Source organism: Zingiber officinale, chromosome 6B, assembly GCF_018446385.1.
Source record: "Zingiber officinale cultivar Zhangliang chromosome 6B, Zo_v1.1, whole genome shotgun sequence".
Lineage (NCBI taxonomy): Eukaryota > Viridiplantae > Streptophyta > Magnoliopsida > Zingiberales > Zingiberaceae > Zingiber > Zingiber officinale.
The window spans coordinates 1834569-1861046 of NC_055996.1; the positions used below are offsets into that span (position 1 = coordinate 1834569).

Sequence of the window (26478 nt, forward strand, 5' to 3'; positions counted from 1 at the left end):
GGCCGAGTGGCCAAATTACAAAAAAGGAATGTCTTTGGCCGAGCGGCCAAATTACATGTAAAACTTCTACTCTAGGTAATCATAGAGGTCCTTCGGGATGTTGTCGAGGAGCACCACTTGATCTGCGTCCAGGATGATGGCGGACTCGGGAAGTTGCCCCTTGGAGTTCAAATATGTGGTGGTGGCGGCCATGGCAAGGTCAAATGCAGTATACATCCGCTCGCAAACTTTCTCCGAAAATTCGGGCGAGCGGATGTAATTCTGTCTCAGGGCGGTGACCCGGCTTGGCTCGGCCTCTTGGTATTCTTTGAAGGCCAATTGGGACGCGGCGAGGGACTCCTGTAGAGTTTTCAGCACGTCTATATGCTTGAGTGCGTCCACCGAGCGGCCAGCTTTCTCGCCATCGAGCTGCTCCATCAGCTCCTTTACTTTCTGCTCTAGGCCCCGAGCCTCCACATTCTTTTTCTCCAGGTCAGAGATGGTCGTGTTCTTCCGCTCGGTCGCCAAGTTTATCTTGTGATCTAGAGATTTTCTCACTCGCTCGAGCTCGGCCAGATGGTGAGCCTGGTCGGCTGTCTTCTTCTGCTCGGCCACCAGTAAATCCTGAGCCTTTTTAAGCTCTTTCTTCAGCTCGACATATGAAGGGCCTTGAGAGCCGGACGGACCGCTTGCGGCCTTCAGTTGTCTCAATTCTGTGTCCATCATCGCCAGACGATTGCAAACGGCGATTTCCTCCACCCATCTCTGTCATGAGCAAGGTGCTAGAAGTCGATCGGAAATAATGCGTAACGGACTAAATGAAATAAACTTACCCCCGTGGCCTGTTGCATATGGCTGTTGGCCAGATTACTGAGGTGGATCAGGGCGACGCGCGCCCGAGCGTCGACCCACATTTCGGTTAAGGGCCCTTTCATGGTAATCAGGTGCTCGGGCGCTGTTGGCCGATCGGTTTCAGGCATTAATTCCTCAGTCGGGAGATGTAGGGAGACCCGGATGGTTCGGCGCCGATCGGGGGTTGATTGAGCAGATGTCAGAGAAGGATCAGAGGCCGGTGCTGAGAATTGGGATAAGATGGTTGAACGCTAGACCCGTTGGGGAGCGGGCGGAAGGATGCTGACGGGAACGACCTCAATGGGGTCCGCCGGTGCGTCCAATTGAGAGGGGGTACGGTCGGACGAAATAGCTTCGGCCTCTGGAGCCTTGCCGCGAGCACTTGCAGTGGCCTGGGCGGACGGTTGAACCGCAGACGTGGTTGATCGGAGGGGAGTCTCCACTTGGCGCCTTTTTTGGAGAGGCCGCTCTTCTTCCGGAGCAGAGCCTTCATCCCGAGTGGAAGGCTCTTGGCTAATAGTTGCTCCGGTCGCTGGCTCTGGGAGAGAAGCCTGAGCGGCCGACTCCCCAGCATGTGTCCCGCTCTCTTCTTCGTTTGAGCCGACCGGCTGGATACCGAGCATCTCCATTTCTTTGGCTGCCGCGGCTTCGAGCGCCGCCGCCTTCTTCTTGAGAATGCCAGCCATCACCGACTCCATGATAATATTCGCTGCAAAGGGAAAAAGGACAAAATCAATTAGCAAACAAGGCAAATGTTCAAAGTGAAAATCTTGCCGAAGCCGCTCGGGAGAGGTGTTCTGATCGGACTCAGCTCGAATATGTACATAACACCTTCTAGGAGAAATTTGTTGATATCAAAACGCAGCCCGGCGAGCATGTTGGCGGTGTGGAGATAATCCAGCCGGGTCTTGAACCTTTTGAGCTCTGGGGAGAGAGGAAGGCCGACCTGCCACTGGGTTCGGAAGGTAGGCCGTTCAAGAAAGCGAATGTAGAAGTAGAATTCCTTCCAATGCTTATTGGAGGAAGGCAGTTTATTGAAGAAGACCAAGCCGGGCCGAGCTTGGAACATATAGGTGCCCGACTTGGATTGCTTGGGGTAATAGAAGTAATAAAAGACGTCCGGCCGGAGGGGAATGTTATGGATTTTGAAGAGGACGACTACACCGCATAAAAGGAGGAAAATATTGTGGACTAGGCTTCCGAGCGGAATGCCGAAAAAGTTGCAAACTTCTACAAAGAAGGGGTGAATGGGAAGTCGCAGACCGATCGTGAACTGGTCGCGGAAAACACAAAACGCTCCGCGCGGCGGTTTGTGTGGCCGAGCGGAGTCTGTGGGTATGATGATTTCAAGGTTGGAGGGGATCTCAAAAGTATTAATCAGAAGGTCGGCGTCGCGCCGATCGAAGCGCGACTCCATAGTAGTGTACCATGGGCTGAGGGTTTGGTCTTGGGATTGAGAAGATTGGGCCATTGTCCGAGCGGACGAAAACAAAAAAGACGATAAAAGAGGACGACAACGCAATAGTACCCCGAGGACGAAAACTTGGGAAAGAAATGCAAAGAAAACACCGGAAACAAGGAAGGAAAGAAACAGAACCTTACAACAAAGAGGAAGATCGAAAAAGGAGCACCGGGGATCGCCGAAACCAGAGGAGCGAGATCGCCGGAAAGCTGGAACGCGAGAAGCTGGAAGGCACGCAAGAGTAAGGGTGCAGTGAAGGAAGAAAACGGAGCTTTTATAGGGTGGAGCCCGAGCGGCCTCCACCGTTGGATCCAGGTCGCGAGAATCGGAGCGCGCATCGCGCCGTTCATTTCAAACCGCCTAGATCCCATCAGAGCACCACGCCGCCGCCATACGATGATGGCAGCATCGCCACGTGGAAACCAGCCACTGGAACGCATTTAATGGGCGCATGCTCGACCTTAATGATAGAGATTGGCGAAAACTTCGAAGAGATGCTGAGGAATGTGGCCGTTGACTGGCGTTTTGGCTACCCCCTTTGATTCCGAGCGGATGTTAGGTGAAGGATGTCGTTCGGCTAAACAATCGTCCAGTCAGTCGGGCTAAGCGCCTCCTTCGACTAGACTTGAAGGGGAGACAAGTGATCCGGCGGTAAGAACAAGGGACCCCCTTTCCGGGGAGTCAACGCCACGTGGAAGTTGTTGGTGCAACCTTAGGTCAAGGTTGACCTGGTTGACCTGACTCGAGTTGACCTGACTCGAGTTGTGTTTTGATGTTTGACGATGTTTGACGAGAAGAGAAGTTCTATTCTTGATGTTTGACAAGAATAGATGTTTGGGAGATTGTTGGTGCAACCGTAGGTCAAGGTTGACCTGGTTGACCTGATTCGGTGAAAAGTCCAAGTATGGAGACTTGGCACTGGAAAAGTCCAAGTATGGAGACTTGGCACGGGAAAAGTCCAAACAGGGAGTTTGGCGCAGGGAAAAGTCCTGGTGAGTGAAGCCAGGCAGTCGGGAAATCCTGGTGAGTGAAGCCAGGTGAAAATCCTAGTGAGTGAAGCTAGGTGTAGGTGAAAGTCCTGGTGAGTGAAGCCAGGCATTCGGGAAAGTCTTGGTGAGTGAAGCCAGGCAAGGGAAAGTCCTGGTGAGTGAAGCCAGGCAGATTGGAAATCCTGGTGAGTGAAGCCAGGTGAAAACCCTAGTGAGTGAAGCTAGGTGAAAGTCCTGGTGAGTTAAGCCGGGCAAGGGAAAATCCAGATGGATCAAGGGTGATCGGACATCTGGTGTTGGGAAGTCCAAGTAGATCAAGGGAGTGATCGGATACTTGGCACGAAGAGGAAAGTCCAAGTGGGTCAAAGGGATTGACCGGACACTTGGTGGGGAGTCTTAACAGGTCAAGGGAGTGACCGGATGCTAAGCATGATGTACCAATAGGTCAAGGTTGACCGGATATTGGTTTGGAAGGTTTGGGACTTGGTTTGGGTAAAAACCAAGCTCTGGATCGGTCTGCAGACCGATCCAGCGATACGAGATGACAAACAGAAGGCGATCATGGTTCTGTGGGCTTACTGATCGGTCCGGGGACCGATCGGCTTGAGCCTGATCGGTCCCCGGACCGATCAGGACCCCACTGGTGGGATCGGTGCCGGGACCGATCAGATTCCACTAGAGAGTTGGGCAACTCTCTGAAGCCTTCCGATCGCCCGGGACCGATCGGCCCGATCGGTCCCCACTACCGATCAGGTTCCCGATCGGTCCATGGACCGATCGGAGACGGAACCGAAGGCTAGGGAATGGATCGGTCGGTGGACCGATCCACATGAAGCCTGATCGGTCCACAGACCGATCCAGGCACTAGCAGTTGCGACGCAACGGCCAGATTTCTTCTGTGTTTCTTCGCTTTCTTCGCAGGTTGCTAGCTACAGCAGCCTCTTCTCCTTTTCCTTCTTCCTGTCCCTAAGTGCTTTCGTGCTTGAGCTTTGTTGAGCTCCTCCAAAGCTTCGCGTGAGCTTCCTACTGGATCATCTGCTGTTGTAGGCGCTTGGAGCTGTTGCTTCTTCCAGTCGACGAGAAGGCAAGATTGTTTTTACACTTGTATTGTCTTCTGCTTTCTTGTATTTCTTGTACATTCATCTTGCTGTTGCAAGAGTATTGTGGCGAGGTTTCTCCACCCATAAGGAGTTATTTTTAGCCGGTTTTCCGGGGACTCATCCACCGACGGATTGACTGGACTCGTCCACCTTACGGACACGCCGAGGAGTAGGAGCCCTAATCTCCGAACCTCGTTACATCAGTTTGTTTGAGGTTTGTCTTCTTTTCCTTCGTTTCTACGTGTTATTTTCCGCTGCGCTAACCTAGTTTGTAGAAACGCGACGATTTGGTGTCGGCTATTCACACCCCCCTCTCTAGCCTCCGTACGAAGGATCCTAACAAGTGGTATCAGAGCAAGGCGCGCTCTTCGTCGGATTAACACCCGTGGGAGCACAAGCTAGAGAATGGATCGACTCGGAGAAGACATCACGTTTCCACCCTTCTATGAGTGCTGCGATTTCGCGTATTGGAAGGTAAGAATGAGGTATTTTCTTATGACTAACCTTGAAAATTGGAGTTGTGTTCAATTAGGTTTCAAGCCTCCTATGGACAAGAAAGGAGAAACCCTAGAGAAGGAGTGGACCAAGGAGCAAATCCACCAATCAACCATCAATGATGAGGTAACGAAAATCATTGAATTCTCTTTACCTAATGATGTTTTGTGTAGGATAGGTGGATATAACGATGCCAAGGAGTTGTGGAATAACTTGGCAAAGTTCCATGAGGAGAACTCCACTTCAAGTCATGAAGAGGAGTCAAGTGAGCCAAGGAGTTCACATCATAGAGGAATGGATTTAGAAGTTGAGGGTCACTCAACATCTAAAGAAGAAGAGGAGAGTTCTTCTTCAAGTTCGGAGCAAGAAGAAGAAGCTTCTACCTCCGGAAGGGATGAAGGAGAGAGCGTTCATCCATCCTCAAACCTAGGTAACTCAAGCATTTTAATTTCTAGCAAATTACACATAATGTGCTTTGAGTGTAGGGAATTTGGGCACTACAAGAGTAAGTGTCCAAAGAGGGTTAGGAAGACTCCACCGGCGCCAAAGGTCAAGAAAGCCGGAGTCCCGATACGCAAAGGCAAAGAGCACGTGGTGTGCTTTCAATGCAAGCGAAGGGGACATTATCAGAGTCAATGTCCGAGGGGGAGGCAATCTCACAAGGACAAGAGATCGAGCACGTCGATAGGGGGAGCTAAGGCAAACCCTAAGGTAACATTTAAGGCATATTCTTGCAATAATAATAAGACTCATGCTAGTAGTTTTATTGCAATTGTCAAGAATGATAAGCATGATAATCTTAGGAATCAATATATGTGCTTAGGAGCCAAACATGTAAGTCTAGATAAGGATAACACTAGGAAAGCCAACCCTAGAATTAACTCATCTAAGGCTAAGGAAAACCTAGGTAGGAATCTCAAATCAACTAGACATATGCCTAGGAATGCCTCAAAGAACAATGACAAATTAAAACTTGAGGTATTAGAGAAGGAGAATCAAGTCTTGAGGTCAAGACTTGATACTTTGGAAAATGCTCTTAAGAACTTGGAGAAGTCATCTCTAGGGTTTAAGGGTCAAAAACCAATGTCCAAGGACAAGAAAGGTTTGGGTCACAAACCTAAGTCCCAAGTGGTCAAGCCCACTTATCATAATGTTCCATTCGATTATGGAACAAAATCTAGGGCTAGGAAGACCATCACCAAGGTCACAAGGGGAGTCACCCCTAGAGTTGATCTTGATGAGTCCCAAATGACCAAGGCTTTAAAGCCTAAGAGGGTCATTAGGAGGGTTGCTAGGGAAGTTATCCCTAGTGAATATTTAGTAAACCCAATGAGCTCAAATAGGTATTGGGTTCCTAGGAGCATCTTCTCTATCTCATAGATGGGTTAGATAGTGTCAACTCTGATTAGAAGGGTAGTTAACCCAACTTTGAGGAAATTGACGCTCAAGGAGCATTTTCAAGGTTTTTGGGAACCTTTGAAAATGAAATGGGATATTTACTCCTTGGAAGAGTAAAATGTGCCATCATGGAAAATGATGATGTTAATTTCAATTGGCACAATTTGGGAAAATCTAGAGAACTCTTGAGGAAAAATGAAACATGCCAAGATTTGAGGATAAATTTGATCTTTAAGTGGCATGGATGAATCTAGAGTTCAAGAAGTGTCAAAATTAGGATTTTGGCATATTAGGGCAATCAAGGGTTAAAGCTTAAGTATTAGCTAAGGCTAAGGATACTTAGATAGGTAATCTAGGTATGTCTTATTCATGCTAAATCTTGCCATGATTATTTGCCCTCACATGTCATGACATCATGTTTAATTTTATCATTTGATATGTCATGATAAAGCTTAGGTTCTTTATATGTCATGCTTTAGTTAAGTTTCATACTTTATGCCATGACATCATGACATTGGCACATGTTTTCATTTATGATATTATTTCATGACATGTCATCATCTCTTGCATTAATAATCAATGAAATTGATTTAAGGATAAAAGCACATTTTGATATTGAGATCAAATTGGTGTTTAGAAAATGCATGAGAACTTAGCCTAAGTTGACCTAAACCCATATCTCACATCAAAATTGACTTGAATGTGTTTGATACACCTTAGATGTGTGTGAGATATTAGGATGATGAGTTAGGATCAAGGTGCATAGTTCTTGTACCTAGATGAACCTAATTCAAAATTGGGGGATCATAGGGAAAGCTTATGTACAAGTCATGTACATTTAGCCCTAAGATTATGGTCCTAAATTAAAAGGTTTAAAATCATTTTGAAATTGATTTGAAAAACCTTGATGAAGCTTTTCTAGTGATAGCATTCATCATTGAACAAAGTGATACAAAGTTTTTGAAACTTTGAGCTATTTCAAAACTTTTCAAACTTTGTATCAAGATTTGAAAATTGAAGTTATTTTTATAGAAAACTATTTTTCCTTGATAGTATATGTTATGAGGAATATATCCTCAAAATTTTATAATTTTTAGAATTTTCTGGAATTTGTTGTGAGTTTTTGAATTTCGGGAGAAGGAAATCAGAACTCGAGTCTGTCCAAAGCTGGATCGGTCTGGGGACCGATCCAGAGGGGTCCTGATCGGTCCGGTGACCGATCAGGCGTGCTGAATTTACTGAATTTCGACTGTGGTCTGGAATTTCAGCTGTGGGAGTTGAGTTTCGGGTTTCTAAAGGTTTGAAACTCTCCAAGACATTGTTGGTGCAATGGTCAAGGGGGAGTTGACCTTTAGGGGGAGTCTTAACTAATTGTCAAAGGGGAGTTGACTTTTAGGGGGAGTTTTTTTTTTTTTTTACTACTTAAGACTTTTGAGGATTAGTGATATGGGATTGTCACTAAGTTGAGTGTTGAGTTTAGTATCAACGGGGAAATTAAGGGTTTCAATGAAAGGTATGGGACTTTCATTAGGAAGAAACTTTTGACCTTGATTCCCTCTTTTTGATGTGTGTCAAAAAGGGGGAGAGATGTCCCAAGGGGGAGAGTGTAGGTTTTGGAAGAATGTTCAAGGAAGAACATTGGAAAACCTAAGTTAGGTTATCGGGTTAACGGGTTAACCTAACTTGATTTTGGATTTTGTCAAACATCAAAAAGGGGGAGATTGTTGGTGCAACCTTAGGTCAAGGTTGACCTGGTTGACCTGACTCGAGTTGACCTGACTCGAGTTGTGTTTTGATGTTTGACGATGTTTGACGAGAAGAGAAGTTCTATTCTTGATGTTTGACAAGAATAGATGTTTGGGAGATTGTTGGTGCAACCGTAGGTCAAGGTTGACCTGGTTGACCTGATTCGGTGAAAAGTCCAAGTATGGAGACTTGGCACTGGAAAAGCCCAAGTATGGAGACTTGGCACGGGAAAAGTCCAAACAGGGAGTTTGGCGCAGGGAAAAGTCCTGGTGAGTGAAGCCAGGCAGTCGGGAAATCCTGGTGAGTGAAGCCAGGTGAAAATCCTAGTGAGTGAAGCTAGGTGAAGGTGAAAGTCCTGGTGAGTGAAGCCAGGCATTCGGGAAAGTCCTGGTGAGTGAGGCAAGGGAAAGTCCTGGTGAGTGAAGCCAGGCAGATTGGAAATCCTGGTGAGTGAAGCCAGGTGAAAACCCTAGTGAGTGAAGCTAGGTGAAAGTCCTGGTGAGTTAAGCCGGGCAAGGGAAAATCCAGATGGATCAAGGGTGATCGGACATCTGGTGTTGGGAAGTCCAAGTAGATCAAGGGAGTGATCGGATACTTGGCACGAAGAGGAAAGTCCAAGTGGGTCAAAGGGATTGACCGGACACTTGGTGGGGAGTCTTAGCAGGTCAAGGGAGTGACCGGATGCTAAGCATGATGTACCAATAGGTCAAGGTTGACCGGATATTGGTTTGGAAGGTTTGGGACTTGGTTTGGGCAAAAACCAAGCTCTGGATCGGTCTGCAGACCGATCCAGCGATACGTTTGTGTATCTGATCGATCTGGTGACCGATCAGATGACAAACATAAGGCGATCATGGTTCTGTGGGAGCCCGATCGGTCCCCACGACCGATCGGGAGGTTCCTGATCGGTCCATGGACCGATCGACCGATTAGACGAAGGCTAGGGAATGGATCGGTCGGTGGACCGATCCACATGAAGCCTGATCGGTCCACAGACCGATCCAGGCACTAGCCGTTGCGACGCAACGGCTAGATTTCTTCTGTGTTTCTTCGCTTTCTTCGCAGGTTATAAAAGGAGGGCTGCTGCTGCGAGCCTCTTCTCCTTTTTCCTTCTTCCTGTCCCTAAGTGCTGCTGTGCTTGAGCTTTGTTGAGCTCCTCCAAAGCTTCGCGTGAGCTTCCGGCTGAATCATCTGCTGTTGTAGGCGCTTGGAGCTGTTGCTTCTTCCAGTCGACGAGAAGGCAAGATTGTTTTTACACTTGTATTGTCTTCTGCTTTCTTGTATTTCTTGTACATTCATCTTGCTGTTGTAAGAGTATTGTGACGAGGTTTCTCCACCCATAAGGAGTTATTTTTAGCCGGTTTTCCGGGGACTCATCCACCGACGGATTGACTGGACTCGTCCACCTTACGGACACGCCGAGGAGTAGGAGCCCTAATCTCCGAACCTCGTTACATCAGTTTGTTTGAGGTTTGTCTTCTTTTCCTTCGTTTCTACGTGTTATTTTCCGCTGCGCTAACCTAGTTTGTAGAAACGCGACGATTTGGTGTCGGCTATTCACACCCCCCTCTCTAGCCTCCGTACGAAGGATCCTAACAGAAGTCAGAGGGCCAGGTGGTCGATCGGATAAGGATGGACCGACCTGACGACCGAGAAAAGGTGGGATCGATCGGCCGACCAGAGAAGGGGGGCTGACCGGCCGACCGGCCGACCGGTGTCTAACTGATGGTAAAAGGCGCCCCGGCGGGAGTCGGGGTTTCGGCGCTCGTTGAACAGGATCGAAGGGCCGAGCGGATGGCACGCTCGGCCGAAGACATAGGGTAGCATACTGCGAACAGTCTCCATAGAGCACATTACCGAGAATCTCCCAAGTAGACCACTATGTATGACCGACCGGACGTGAGGTGAGTGCTGGCCGGCCGGACGCCCGGCATGGAGTAAGGAGAAAAGGACAAGGAACATCTTCTGACAGCGGGCATGCTCTATGACCAAACCATACTCCAAATCTTACGACAAGGGGTTCCGCTGTCCCATCGAAGACGTGCTTGGACTGTAGCAGTATGGTGTCAGGCAAGCTTTCTGACAAGCCCTTACTGAGGTATGGGCTGGGGACACGTATTCGCCTCGGTATGTGTGCATGAGCTCCTTCCCAGCTCTATATAAGGAGCCTCGCACTTCACCGGAGGTACGCCTTCTTGCATATTCGGAGCTATTTCTTTGCTGTCCACTTGCCTGACTTGAGCGTCGGAGGGTCGTCGCCGGGAACCACTTCCCGGCCCGACTTCCTTGCAGGTTCGCCGGAGGTTCGTACGACCGGTCGGAGATCTACGTCAGCAATTTGGATAGCGTCATGTGCCCAGCGTCCGTTGATTCAGCGTTCGGACATGATCAACTATAATATTTGAATTAAACAACGTAACTAATTGATTGATAAATTGATTATCCATGGACAATCAATTGATAATGTATTATTATTCTAATTCAATTAATTTGATAATCGATTGAATTAATTAATGTCATATCAATTTATCCAATTTTAATAGTAAAATTCGATTTCCAATTTATCTAAATAATAATAATAATTAGTTCTATTTTGATTTATTTCATTTTTAATTGAATGTCCATTTTTTTGTTTAAGATTAACTAAATCACTTGATTCGAATTGATTCAAGGCGCCAACTTTTAAGGAATAAAAGTATAATATTTAATTTTTCAAATTAATTAATTTTAAAGATGATTATCTGATCTTATAAAAAAATTTATCGACATTCGAAATAAATTTAAAAGCATGATTTGACATATGACTCTACAGTCTACATCTTAATGTTGTCTTTTCACCGATACACTCCGGTTAGAAATTGATTAAATATTCGATTAATTACATAAAATAATATTTCTAGATTGTCTTATTAACTATCTCTTATAATCCGCCTAACTCTATAAAAAATTTTCACCAATCACAAAGATAAATAAAAAAATAATAATCAATCTAAAAATCTAGTATATTTTAGTTATATTATTTATCTAAAGTAAAAATTTCTATAAATACATCGTAATTAGAAATTGAATTGTAAATATTTAGATATTAATCTAAATATCCTACCATACCTCTATAGCCTGGGATCCAATTAATTATGTAAGCTCCTTTCCAATGAAGCTTGAGAAAATAAAAATATAAAATTATTACTAGCATCTATTATTAGGTGAAGAACATTATCAACATTATTTGCTAGTGATAAACATGTGCCAACCGCATTACTTGTCTCCATGACTCCACCCACCCACCAAAATTATGGGCATTAGTTTTCAATAATATGTCCAAATCACTAGTTGGCCTCTCATTCATTCATTCGTTATAAAGCAAGTTATTTTGTCCCTGTTACAACCATTAATTTAATTTAATGCATCGTATTTTTTTAATAATAATAATAAGAAGAAGAAGAAAAAGAGAAGAATAATAAATGTTAAATTATTAATTAGGTCAGCAATAATTATTTGGGCAAATATTCAGTAATTCTGACATTGAATAACTGTAAGTTTTTGAAAGGAAGAAAAATGAAGTTTGCTGCAATGAGAATCAGACACGTGGCCCTGATAAAACGCTCCAAAGGGGCGGGGTCCATTAGAAATTATGTGATTTAGATGACAATAATTATAATAATGACTACGTCCAATTTTAAATGACAAATAATAATAGTATTCCGAAAGAAAGTAAATTACTAAATCAATTTATAGTTAGATGGGAAAAAATAGAAAGAAAGTTTAAAATCCTGTTTAAAAAGGAATGAACTACGGAAAAGAAAGAAAGATAAAAAAAAATAAATTTTAATTTTTTTTATTCATGGAACAAAAGGATTTTTTACATTTTACAATAGATAAGAAAAGATAAAAAAAAATTTAAAAAAATTATTTTCTAATTTTATTCCTGTTTTATTATATTAATTCTAAAAATTATTATTTTAGATATTATTTGTACTGTGACGAAAAATACTCGTATCGTTCAACTTGCATCGTCTGACGCTCGCACTCTATCGACGCCAACACCGACTTTAATGTCGACGTCGACTTCAATGCCGACTTCAATGTCGACACTGACTTTGATATTAACACCGACTTCGATGCCGACTTTAGTAAATGAGCTATAAATATTTAAATGTATAAATCTTAACCAATAAATGTATGCAAGATGCACAAAATTTTTGAAAATGTAAATTTTTAATAAAATAATAATAATTTTATAACTTTATATATTTAACCTTCATTATCTTCACTTTTTTCCAAATACAGTAAAACATCTCCCTCCTAAATAAGGAAAATATAAATATTTTACTTTCTCTTCAATGAATCTTTGCTCACCTCATCTAAAATAGTGGATAAATAAATTTTTTTCTCTAAAAATATATGGCCATTAAAAATTAATCTTTTATCTTGATTATCATAAATCTATCATTTCTTAATCAACTGAGCACCATAAAAAACTTAAATGACCAATAATAAATACTTCATGAATGACGTGCCATATTTAACGAAATTAATTATGATTATTAAATTTTAAAATCCAAATATATATTAATTTAAAATAATAAAATATTATTTTCTTCAATTTAGTTAGATACGAGGAAACAACTGAAGATCAGTAACCGGCCGAGCAATTAATTAGCTTTCCAACTAAACAGGTTCACTAATCTTCATTTATGTCGATCATTATTGAATCTTTCTTTCCATGATTTTCAATGTTCGTCTTAAGGTTTTAATTAAAGTTATTTGCATATATTAGGACAATGGAATACATTTTGATCAAAATTATTTAAAGATATTCAATTATAAGTGAGATATTATTTTAATATATATTTTAAAAAAATAGAAAATTTGATTTTCTTATATTAGATTATAAAATGTCTTTAAGATGATAAAACTTTTACCCTATATTCAGGATCAGGTAAAGGGAAGGAGAGGAAAGGGTAAATAAGAGAAAGGGGAGAATTTACCCTCATTGGATGAAGTGAATTAAGTAGGAGAAGAGGAGAGATGAGTAAGCCTTATTCTTTCTCAACGGAATTTCTTACACCCTGAATAGAGGTGTAGGAAAGGGGAAAAGAAATATTAGTGTAAATGAATCAAGTCGTTCGTGAGCTATTCGAAGCTCGATTCGATAAAAACTCGTTTAATAAGGCTCGTTAAGATAAACAAACCAAACTCAAACTTCACAATACTCGATTCATTAACTCGTGAACACGTTCATTAAGCTCATGAATTAACTTTTAAATAAAAAAATAATAGTTTTGATATTGAATTTATTTTACACTCTACTTATGAAAATATAGACAAATATATTAAATTTATTTATTAGAATAAAATATAAATTTTAATAAGAATATTATAATTTTCTCTAAATATATAATTTAATTTTTAATAAATATTTAAATTTATAAAAGTTCGAATAAGCTTGTAAGCCATGAATATATTCGTTAAATAAAGTTCGAGCTCGGCTCAATTATAAATGAGCCAAGTTCAAACATTCAAGAGTTTGGCTCGACTCGATTACACCCTAGAAAGAAACTTGTTTCAATTTTATCCTTCCTCCAATCATCGCATTCGAATGTCGAGCATGACGACACGATTGCTGTCCATGGTGGTGATGACCATATATTGACCTTGTTCCATGCAAGGCATAGAAGAGGAGTGTTAGGGCAAGGGTTCTCGTAGATGAGGACCGGTGTCGCGCCTGCTACGAGGGCTACATCGCCTATCCAACGATGAGTTTGTGGAGATGCTAGTGCTTGATGGCACCTTCGCGCTGGAGCTCTTTAGAGGAGCGACGAGAGCCATCAACGAGGGTTTTCGGGACCTCAGCAACAATCACAACAACCTCGTGTTCGCGATGCACAACATCCCGTTTTGGAACATCAAGTTCGCTAACAGCGTGCTCAAAATCCCGCGGTTGTTGATCCACAACGACACCAAATCGTTGTTCTTGATTCTAATCGTGCTAAATACTGCCACTCCGACTGAACCAAATGGCATCACCCCCCCTACATCATCTTTATGGATAACCTGATCAACTCGAAGGATGACGTGAGCTACATGGACTACCAACTACCATGGGATCATCAAAGCACTGGCTGAGCAACGATAGTGTGGCGAACCTATTAACAATTCTATAAAATAATTCCACGAAAGGTAAAATTTGTTACTATGTCGGCCCCCTCAACCCTACCACCATTAGGAGAGAGTAAATCAACACATGAGAGAATAATTCCTCGGTCTTTACCGAGATTCGACCCTTGCTCAATTCTACAAATCTACCATGACGGACCTGTTCAACAAGCTGTGCCTAGAGGTGGTGTTCGACTTCGACGACAATTGCCTAGCGGAGTTGTCAGAGAGGATGAATAGGTACTACAACCATCGGAACATGAAGCACAGGTACTTTGGGACTCCTAGGCGATCATCTCCTTGATCATCGCCGTCTTCTTGCTACTGCTCACCTGCGTATAGACCTTCAACTCTGTCACGACCGCCTCTTCTTCCTCTTTGGAGTTCACAATCTAAAAAAATACAAACTAGATATTTTTAATAATTTTATATATTTAATTTTCATTTTCTTCTCTATGAACCATCTCTCTTTCCAAATGATTGAAACATTTATGCTATGTTTACTCTAGAGTGTGGATGAGGAAAGGAAAGGAATCAATGATAGAAAGTTATTTTTGGAGGAAGAGAAAAGAAATTTTTTCCTTTGCACACTTGTTTACCTTGATAGAGGAAGGTGAATACTTATGATGTAATTTTATAAATAAAAAAGGGTGCATGCGTCATTTTTTTTTTTACATAGTGTAATTTTGTGAGTTAAAAAGACTACATGCGTCATTTTTTTGGTATATGATGTAATTTTGTGAATGCAAAAGGGGTGCATGCGTCATTTTTTTTCCCATCCGCTGCTTTCCGTCCGATTTTGAGATGATCGATTTTGACTCCAAAATTATCCGCTGATGGATTGCGTTACTTTTCCTTCAGAAAATTTTAATGAAGTAAACGATGAAAACTTTTTCATTGTGAAAACTTTTTCTTAATTTTATTTTCCACCCTCCCAAATAAACAGAGTCTTATAATTTACTTTCCGTTCCTTCCCTTTCCATTAATTCTCTCCTCCTTATTTCATCTTCCCTCACCTCCTCTGAAAACGGTTAATCTTCAAAATAATGAGAAGATTGAATTTTTGCTTTTTTTGTTTTAATTTTACAAGCATAATATAGATTTATTATTATTATTATTATTATTATTATTATTATTTGACTAATGTTGTTTTTTTTTACTTGATTTAGAATCTACGCTTCCTTCCTTGTGTTATTATCACTACCAACCGCCCTCGGAACCCACTTCTCATGTGAGATAACGAAGGAGGAGAAGAAGAAGACGGAGAAGGTGAGAGAACGCGGCTCCTTTTCCTTTTTTTATACAGCAGGTGCTTCTTTCTCTGCCGACAATGCGCCAAGTACCTGCCGCGACTCGAAGAGGATGACCTGTGTTCGCCTCACCTGCCGGGAGAAGAGGAAGCCAACCACTGCCTCTCCGACCTGTGCCAGGGAAGTCCTTTCGTAGCTTCTTCCGTGAAGTGTGCCTGTCTGGGGGGCTGGCGGCCGATGGGGTATAAGGCTATAAGCAGGTGAGGTGAAGGAGCCGATTGGAGGGAGTCCGCCCCTCAAAGTTCTAATTTTGGAGGTAGGATGTTTGTCAAGTTAGGGCTTTTGAATATTTTCTGATTCGTTCGATGCTATCTTCCGTTTCGGATTCTAGTGTTTTGAGATCTGTTTCTGATGATGGCTTTTAGACAATCATGTTATTCTGGAAAAACAACAGTTTTTTTTTTTTTTTATTCAATTCTGGCTTTGCTAGCAGACTATGACAGATGAATGTTCAGCCCTTTTTTGTTTTTATTTCATATGGGAAATTAAAATTGCCGTTGCTTCTGGCATAGTTGTTTTCTTGGACAGTGACCCTATTTTCTGTCATCTTGCATCAATTTAAAGGTGCTATGCACGTCTGTCCACAAGTTATTTTCTCAAGTTGCCATGATTTCTCCATGTTCATGATTTTATTTTGCTTCATCTTGACCTGTTATTTTCTTGCAGATAGCGGGTCATCAAAAACATGTCATCGCCTAGTCCCTCTCTTTCTGATCACCTATCTAGAAAGATTAGTCCTCTTGGTCTCAGAGTGTGGGAGATAATTGGTATTGGTTTTGGAGCTGTCCTGTTATGTGCACTGTCATTGTTGTTGATGTGTGTCTGTTGTCAGAACCGGAGAAGGTATAGAAGGGCTTCTGGTTACTTGTCTACTACTGAGATACCTGCATTTGCACGGGACATTGAGGAAGTTCCAACTGAGAAGCCCATAAAAGATGATTCTGCTCTTCTTAAAGTCTATGATGGCTCTAGTGACCATGATTCAAACAAGGGTATGGACTTCGGAAAACCAGAACCAGGTGAAGACAATAGCAATGTTGGCTCATTATATTTCGTCCAGAAACATACTAGCTCCAAATCCTCTGAAAATGGAAGAACTGCAATGGATGTGGTAAACAGGCAGCACTATGCAGATCCAGCTGGTGCTCCACAATTGTCAAACCTTCCAGAGTTTTCTCACCTAGGTTGGGGCCATTGGTTTACCTTAAGAGACTTAGAAATTGCGACAAATTGGTTTGCAAAGGATAATGTTATTGGTGAGGGCGGTTATGGAGTTGTTTATCGTGGAAAGCTGATCAATGGAACTCCAGTAGCAATCAAGAGGCTTCTCAACAATTTGTAAGTTCATGCAGAATAAATGTGGATCATTTTGTAAGTTTTCTTAAGCATTGTCTTTTCATATCCTTATGGATTTTGTGGTATTGTGGATTCTAGTGGCCAAGCAGAGAAAGAGTTTAGGGTGGAAGTTGAAGCAATTGGTCATGTTCGCCACAAGAACTTAGTTCGGCTCCTTGGATTCTGTGTGGAAGGCACTCAAAGGTTCAAAGTTTTTTAACATGAAAGCTCTATTCACTCACAAAAACTTTGACAAGTTGCTGACAATAGTGAATCAAACCAATTGCATTGTCTTTCAATTAGAAGTGTTCCTGCTTGAACTAGTTTCAGATTAACGAGCAAAATAAAGAATCTTCTTCATTGTGTCTCATAAGTGTTACATGTTTGTGATAGATATTTGTCATTGTTCTATCTATTAACTTTATCTTGTCTAACAATGATCAGGATGCTGGTTTATGAGTATGTCAACAATGGGAATCTTGAACAGTGGCTTCATGGGGTTGTAGAACAGAAGGGTTCTCTTACTTGGGATGCCCGTATGAAGATTATCTTGGGAACAGCTAAAGCGTAAGTAAATCATCTGAAGGTTGCTCTCACTTTTTCTTTTCCATTTACACATGCCTAAATCAAAGGATTTTGCTGTTGGATTGGGCTGCTTTGGAAAACCATTACACTTTACAAAAATCAAAATGCTATATACATATGTTTGTAATATAAAACATATTTCTGATTATAGTTAAAACTCTGGTGTGTCTTTACTAATTAAACCTTTCAACTTCTATATAGATGCAACCCTCACATATTTACTCATTGTGATAGACTGTTGTATATTTGTGGTTTTAAACCTTTATGTACATTGACAGGCTTGCCTATTTACATGAGGCTGTTGAGCCAAAAGTTGTTCATCGGGATATCAAGTCCAGTAACATATTGATCGACGAAGACTTTAATGCCAAAATGTCTGATTTTGGCTTAGCAAAGTTGTTGGGTGCTGGGAAAAGCCATATCACTACCCGCGTGATGGGCACTTTTGGGTAAATATTCTAGCTAAAATGTGAAACTATTTCATATTTGCTAAATATTTCAAAACTCCTTTAATTTTAAGGAATAATGCAATAACAATGTTATCCACTATCATGATATTTTTTCATGCAGGTATGTTGCACCAGAATATGCAAATTCTGGATGTCTTAATGAAAAGAGTGACATATACAGCTTTGGTGTTCTTCTCCTGGAGGCCATTACTGGGAGGGGTCCAGTTGACTATCGACGTCCTCCTGATGAGGTAGAACACTAATAGACAACGACAATGTCTATTGTTTAATTAAGCAGTCCAAAACAGCATCATTTAGCTGTGCTTAAGGAACCTTGTTATGAAAGAATGTTAACTATTGCCTGGTTATGTTTTACCTTCTCTTCTCCATCCTAACCAGATAACATGCATGTATCAGAGAAAATGAATCAGGCCCATCCCTTTTTTCTACAATTTTCTGAAGTCAACACACCACTAAACAACATGCAGAGTACTCCAAAAATGAAAAATTAATTCCAATTCCTGCTGTGAATTGGATTTCTAACTCCAAAAGCTGCTAGGGTAGTAGTTGTTTTTCTTAGGCAATCTGATATCTCAGATTTGCATTTACTAGTTTAACTTGAAATTCCTTGGTTTCTCTTAATATAAGCTTTTCAGACGCGATATATTCAAAGGTTGTTTGATTTACTTTTCCAAAGTAATATAATGTGTTCAACAGCTTTCTGAAAGATTTTTATTGTTCTTTTTGCTACCTGGAAAAGATATCTATTAACAAGGCCTACTTGTATCAGAAATTTGGTGATTTACAATAGTAGGAAAGTTAGTTATGATTCAACCACTCAAAAATTCTTAGGAAAAAGTTATTCTGGACCGCATGTAGAACACAGGAAGGAAACTTCAACAAAGTAAAATTTTGATTTGGTTAACTTTCCATATTACATTTTTGGATCAGGAGTTGTTGTATCACTGATACTTTGAGTACAGGAAACTTTATCTTTGAGTTAAATCATCTATAACTTTCACCTGTACCAATATGATCTTTGCTAATCAGTTCACTGCAACTAGAGAAATAAAATATCTTTCAGAGACAAAATTGTGAAAGAGTGGAAACTAATACAAGTTGCTAAGTATTTTATGCAAAAATCAACAGTTCGATTCAGCCATTTTCCTAACCTTCCTCATCTGACTAATATCTTTCATGGTATGATTACAGGTTAATCTTGTTGACTGGCTTAAATGGATGATTGCCAACCGTCGCTCTGAAGAAGTGGTAGATCCAAGCATAGTGATTAGGCCAACTTCTAAAGCTCTTAAAAAAGTCCTTTTAGTAGCATTGAGGTGTGTTGATCTTGATTCAGATAAGAGACCCAAAATGGGGCAGGTTGTTCAAATGCTGGAACAGGAGAATACTAAATCAAATGAGGTTCGCTTTGTTAATCCTGTAGTTCATTACCATACAATATAAATAGTAGATAAAAGTGACTAGTCAAGGTGAAGAGCATAAATTGCCCCATGATTGAACCAAGTTCATTTACTTTTTAGCTATGGTCTTCAAAAGGCTTGTCTAACTTACTCTCTATCCATCAACACATTACTTTTGATCCATCAATCACATGTGTTACTCAAGATAGAACTTCCTAAGATGCTTTTCATTATAAACAACAGTCTACATGTCAACTACATTTTCTGCATGGTCTATTCCTACAGCTCAATAGTATTGACTTTCTGCGAAATCTTCTACCAGTCAGTCTGGTTCACCTTTACTTATACAGTGGTGGCTATGTGATGGGGTCTTCTAACTCAGAAAGCAACATGACCTTCTATGCCAATTTGTTTTTTTATTAACATTTCTGGTCGTTTACAACTATCTCAGACACTGGTATGAGTTTTGAGTAATATTGTTTGTCAAAAACTGCTCTTATCAGTTGTTCAGACTTTGTGATCTTCGACTGTGAGTGTATGCCGTCGTATGTATGCATTGTCACGAACGTTATCGATACTTCATATCTAACAAACACATTTTAGATTATTAAATCAAATATTTTGATGATTTACAGGACCAAAGGCCTCGGCACAGTAGAGTTTCAAAGAGAGATGCTGAAACAAAACGGGAGGATCTTGAGATAAATCCCAGTTGATTCTAAATCCAAGGGAACAAGGGAGAACCAGAAAAATGATAGGAGGGACAACTAAAGTGCTGGCAATGATTAGGATATATTACTATTTTTTTTAAAAAAATAAAATGTTGATTAGACTTACAGGGCAACAACTTTGCCTGTGCTCATTTTTTTTTTTCTTTCAAAGTTGTTTACAGAGGGATAGATTTAAGATTGTTTTAGGAAAGTATGTTATGGGGTTGTGTACATGGTAAAAGTTGACAATATGCATAGGGAGCAACTTTATTGTTAACATTAAATTGAAGTATGTATGTGCTAAGAAGAATACTGTGTTTGTGTAAGCACATGAACGTTCATGCAAAAGTGTATGGTCACTTTTTGTTTGTTTAAAGGTTTAATTAATCATCACTTTTTGTTTCAAATAATGTTATTCCAACATAAATCCAAGTTCTAATTCATTTTACAACCCAGTTATCCTAATTATTTTTTATTTAGCCCATTAAAATCCACTCTTGAGAAGAGGAATTTTGGTGCAACAGTAAAATTATTGTTATATGATTAAAAAATTAAGTAAAATTATTGTTATATGATTAAAAAATTACGGATTCGAATCTTGAAAATAATTTTTTGTAAAAACTAAACTAAGACTACATATAATTGATTTTTTTTCGAAATCTTATATGACAAAAACTTCATGCACCAAATTATCTTTTATTAAAATTACTCCTGCATCCAAAACCAGCCCACTCTTCCTCGTGAAATTCAAGCTCTAGAGATATATTTAGTGTAAAGTATATTATATAATTCTTATAAATGGTAGATCCTAAATAACCATTATATATATAATATATATATTTTGTTATACTACGGTGCGGATTATTACGGACCAAGTGTCATGTCATATTATTTTATTTTTTTTATAAAACAATCTCTTTCTTTGATTTTTTTTCTTCTTCCTCGTTCTCGTTGAAACGAAGCCCACTCACCGCGCGCGCCTCTTCTTCGTCGTTCTCGCTGAAACGAAGCGCCGGAATCCGGACGTGATCGTGATGGAGGCAGGCGCGGTCGCATCTTGGCGCGCCCCGAATCTAGGCGCGACCGCGCCGGAATCCAGACGCGACCGCGCCTGCCTCCGTCGCGATCGCATCCGAATTCCGACGTAGGCGCGTCCGGAATCTAGACGCAACCGCGTCGAAATCCGAATGCGATCGCGTAGGAATGCGGTCGCCTGCCCAACACGACCGGAATCACCTGGAATCAAGCTTGGTCACCACTGGAATGGAGTTGTGGCCGGAATCGCCTGCCTCAAGCTGCGAAAGCGCCGGAATTCGGTCACCTGCCCAACATGGTCGCGATCGCGTTGGATCGCGGCTCGAATCGAGCTTGATCGCCGCTGTATCGCGGCTGGAATCGAGATGTGGCCGGAATCCATGCCGCGATCCCCGACGGGTTCACCCCCGGGCTATAGTGTGGGTGGGTCCAGGCCGCCGGCGGTGGGCAGATGGCCGGTGGCAGAGCGGGTGGCGGGTGCGCGAGGAGGCGCGGTGAGCACAGTGAGTTGTTTAGACGAGAATGAAGAGAAAAAAAAAGAAAAAGTTGCATTTAAAAAATTAAAAAGAAAATGACATGGCAAGTCCGTAACAATCCGTAGGAAATAGTCCGCAGCATAACAATCCTCTCTCTCTCTCTCTCTCTCTCTCTCTCTCTCTCTCTCTCTCTCTCTATATATATATATATATATATATATATATATATATACGAATTTGTTAAGATACGGACATGCACTTGCGGACTTGTCCACGACCCACACAATTTGATTTTTTTTTTGCTTTTTTTACCATCCCCGTTCTCGTTGCTATGTGCCAATTGTGCCAGCACTCGTCGCCTCTGGTCGGCCGCCTGACCACTGCCTCCGGCCGCGGTCGTGCCCGGATTCCGGCACGATCGCTGCCAGAATCCAAACGCGATGGCGCCAGAATGTGGACGCGATGGCACCGGAATCCGCCCGCGATGGCGCCGAAATTTGGACGCTATGGCGGCGGAATCCGGTCGCCTGCCCAACACGGCCGTGATAGCGCTAGATCGCGGCTGGAATCGAGCTGAGAAGGAACCCAATCTGGCGCCATCGCGGCCGGATTTCGGACGGGATCCATGCCGCGATCCCCGACGAGTTCACTCCCTGGGCTATAGTGTGGGTGGGTCCAGGCGGCCGGAGGTCGCCGACGGTGGGCAGATGGCCAGCAGTCGGGTGGGTGGCGGGCGCGCGAGGAGGCGCGGTGAGCTGCTTCAGTTCGACGAGAACGATGGGCAGGCGACAGCAGCCGGAATCCATGCCGCGATCCCCGACGGATTTACCCTTTGGGCTATAGTGTGGGTGGGTCCAGGCGGCTAGAGGCCGCCGGCGGTGGGCAGATGGCCGGCGGCAGAGCGGGTGGCGGGCGCGCGAGGAGGCGCGGTAAGTTGCTTCAGTTCGGCGAGAACGAAGGAAAAAGAAAAAGATTTTATAAAAAAAAATGACACGACGGATGATCCGTACCATTCTGTAAATAAAAGTCTGTAGGTTAACATTTCTCTCTCTCTCTCTCTCTCTCTCTCTCTATATATATATATATATATATATATATATATATAAAACATTAAATCTTGGCCTAAATTTTATTTTGTCAAAAAGAAGAAGTTATTTTTGATATTTTAGAAACAAGGAGTGTTAAATTGATAAGTTATAAAGAAAGTCATTTATATATATAAACATAAGTTTTTTTTTTCAGTTCTAAGCATTGTTAAAATTATTATATTAGAAAAATAAGAAAACAAGGGGAAGATTAAAAGTGTTTATAGTTTTTAAGATCGTTGCACGAACACTTTTTTGATTTTTATGATCAAAAGAAAGCTTCAAATTATATATATATTTTTAATTACAAACTTTAATAGAAAATGATTATTTTTTTAAAAAACAAACTTTATATAAACAGTAGAAGTTTATAAACTTAAATTTTGTTAACATATATTTTATTTTGATAAAATAAAAATTCATAACTATTTTATAAAAATAAGATTTTCTCTCTCTTTAGCCAACAATTTAATTACCTATTGAAATAGTATAGTAAGGATAAGTCAGAAAAAAAAATAGATTTGGGCGTCTTTTAGATAAAAGACTAAAAAGTAATGCCTAAAACTAAAGGCACCCTTTTGAAAAGATAATTCCTAGAATTTAGCATTACAAATCAATTAATCTTTCCAAGAAATTGCTATCACAAACCTTTCAATCTGATCCCAATGGTCGTCGATAACTATTCTGTTGCTTTTTCTTTGACGGTAAATTAAAAATCATTAATCATAATATTAACTTTATATGTAATTTTTATGTCCAACAAATTTTATTTCCATTTTGTATGTAAAATTTTATTTAATTCAACTTTCGTAAATAATATTATCTAATTGTCCTTCAAATATTTTAGATAAAAAAATCTAAAAATGAATATAATTTTACTTAAATTCAGCACTTTAAATTAGAATCGAGTATATTTTTTATCAAAATTATCCCTCATATTTTTTAGGTACAAAACATCCAAAAATGGGTATAATTCCTTTTAAATTTGTCGGATCATGACGCACGTGAGAGGGGAGGTGAATCACGTGGTTTTAAAAAACACTTCTTTTTTCGGTTTTAAAAACATAAGTACATAACGAAAAACAAAAATAAGAAAGTACGAGAAGAACACATGCGATTTTTTACTTGGTTCAGAGTCTTCGGCGACTTCTATTCCAAGATCCAGGTCTCGCGGACCTATCGATGAACTATCCACTAAAAACCTCTTCCGATATCTCCAAAAAAGAGAATCGAGTACAAAAAGTTAGGTCAAGTGCAACAACCTGTACTTGTCCTTTAATAGTAGCTAAGTACAATAATAAAGTTTTACCAGCACTTCTTCAGAATCGAAACGAGGCGTTTTGTGTTGATGTTTGTCTGCCGAGTGCGATCTAAACTCCTCGGAGTAGTCGTCGGGCTCAGTAGCTTCACAACAGAGTCGCAATAGGAACCGGGAGGAGTTGGAGGCTCAAATATGCACGCGGTAGCTTGTATGTAGTTATTTTTCCAAAGTCTCCTCGAAACTGCCTTATAAAGAGCTTGGAAGGCACCTTCCAAAGGCCTTGAAGGCGCCTCCAGTGGGATAAAATCTATCTCGACTTCGCTGCGCCTTATCTGCGAACCTGTCGAACTTTATCCGTGGAAGGCGCCTTCCATAGCCATGGAAAATACCTTCCATGAACAGTACCAAGGCACCTTCCATAGCCATGGAAGGCGCTTTCGGGTACTGATTACCCAAAGGTAGTTTTGCTTCTTTGTTTACTTTCTTGCCCTGCAACAAATTTGTTAGTCCAAACTACCTTGCAAGACAAGTGTTAGCACAATATGAAAAATAGAGTAATTAGTTCCTGTCCTCCTAGGACCAGAAACTAGTCAAGGTCTCAGTTTAGGGATCCCAAATGGACCTAAACTGGACCGACGCCTACTGTCCCTCAACTGGGACGCGTCCTCACAGTCACTCTCCTCCAGTGACTTACCTTTACTTATCTTTTACTAGACATCCGGTCAGTCCGTCGACCATTCTGGACTTCGTGCCAATTATCCGGTCAGCCCGTCGACCTAGCTGGACTTCGTGCCAGCTATCCGGTTGGCCCGTTGACCTAGCTGGGCTTCGTTCCAGATATCCGGTCAGCCCGTCGACCTATTTGGACTTTGTGCCAGCTATCCGGTCGATCCGTCAACCTAGTTGGCCCGTTGTTTTAAGTTAATTTAATTTAATTAATTTAATTTAATTAATTTAATTTTAATTAATTTAATTTTAATTTTAATTTTAATTAAATTTTAATTTTAATTTTAAATTCTTATTCATCTCACCCGATCTATTTTTACAATCAGGAAATCTTATAATTTTGTGAGATGAGTTAAGTTCAATTTTAGGATTTGGTTTAACTTTGTATTAGATTCAGGTTTAGTTTTGGGCTATACAAGCAGACATTTTTTGGATAAATTTCTGGACTATGGTGAGTCATCTGAACATCATTAGAGTAATCATGCTTTCGTGGTTTTTCAAATAGTTCTATCCATTGAACTTAGTACAAAACCTTGGTCTAACTGGTTAGGATCCGTAAAAGGTAGATTCAGTTAGTTCCACTAAATCAAATGTACCAGGTCGAAGTCATATCTTCCTAGACATGCATAGACATAGCTTCCCTAACCTACTGTTATCCAAAATTTCACCAGTACCGTAGATCAAGTTAAACTTTGTCCCTTTTTAAGCTAATCCTAATTACCCTACCAGGTATGTTAGTTTTGGAGGTATCAACTAATTTAGAGTCTCCTTCTGAATTATTGATCAAAATTTTTAAGTTTTGGTCTTGAGTTTATGTCGGTTATTTTTATAATTGTAGTAGACATGATGGTAATTTTAGTTAAAATTTAATATTTAATTTATAATTTAAATTTAAAATTTTAATTTTAAATTAATTAAATGGGTCAAATTGTCTTTAAAAAATAAAGGAGTATATTTAGTATTTAAATTTTCTTTCAATATTAAGTTACGATTATTTTTAATATTTAAGTTTTTATTAGTTTTAAAATTTGAATTCATTAAATTTTTTGAAATATATTTCTTTAAAGGTTTATCTTCTAAATTTTTATTAATTGTTAATTTTAATTTTCTTAGTATTTAATTTTAAATTTATTAAATTTGATTTTGATTTTATTGAAATGTTTGAATTTATCCTTATATTTTCTTTGTCTTAAGTTTATATTATTAGTTGAATTTATTAGATTAGTCCTATTTTTAAAATTTAATTTTTTGTTAATTAAATTATGTTGGTTTTGGATAGAATTTTCTAAACTGATATTATCTATATTATTAAATATTTTATTAAGATATTTATTTATTTGATCTAAATCCATTTTCTTATTATTAATTTTTAAATTTGAATTTATTTTAATGTTTGACTTACTTATGTCTAAATGTTCATTTAATTTTAAATTTTCTAAATTAACTAAATTATTTAAATTGATTTGGTCATTGTTCTATTTAACCAAGTCAAGATTAATACTCATTTGATCAAAGTCTTGATTGATTTGATCAGAATCTAGATTATTTTGTGGTTTTGAATTTAAATTAGGTAAACCTAGATTATCATGAACCATACTTGGGATAATTTCATACTTATCTGAATTATCATACAGATTATTTAAACCACTACTGATAGGGACATTTTGATAAATTATGCTAAGCTTAAGCGCATCCCCCTAATTCAGTAGGCTTTTTGATTGGTTTTGACTCGAGTCCATATTTGATTTTGACTTGATCCTCTAGCTCTAACGACTCCTCGTGTAGCTTGATCAACTGGGTCCAAAACTCATGTGCATTCTTGTACTTTTCTAGTCTGCATAAAACATTGTTAGATAAAATATTATAAATAAGTTTACTTATATTTTTGTTCAGTTCTGAGTCCCCAGA

The 26478-nt window shown here is 40.2% G+C and overlaps 1 protein-coding gene across 1 annotated transcript; it reads left to right on the forward strand.

Annotated features, from left to right (window-relative positions):
• The first annotated feature begins 15380 nt into the window (after positions 1–15380).
• On the forward strand, positions 15381–20375 carry LOC121991682 (probable receptor-like protein kinase At2g42960). Its single transcript, XM_042545684.1, has 8 exons — positions 15381–15743; positions 16154–16825; positions 16922–17026; positions 17267–17389; positions 17686–17856; positions 17978–18107; positions 19069–19278; positions 19913–20375. The coding sequence occupies exons 2-8, from the start codon at positions 16173–16175 to the stop codon at positions 19991–19993; spliced, it is 1473 nt and encodes a 490-aa protein (XP_042401618.1). The 5' UTR covers positions 15381–15743; positions 16154–16172; the 3' UTR covers positions 19994–20375.
• The last annotated feature ends 6103 nt before the right edge of the window (positions 20376–26478 follow it).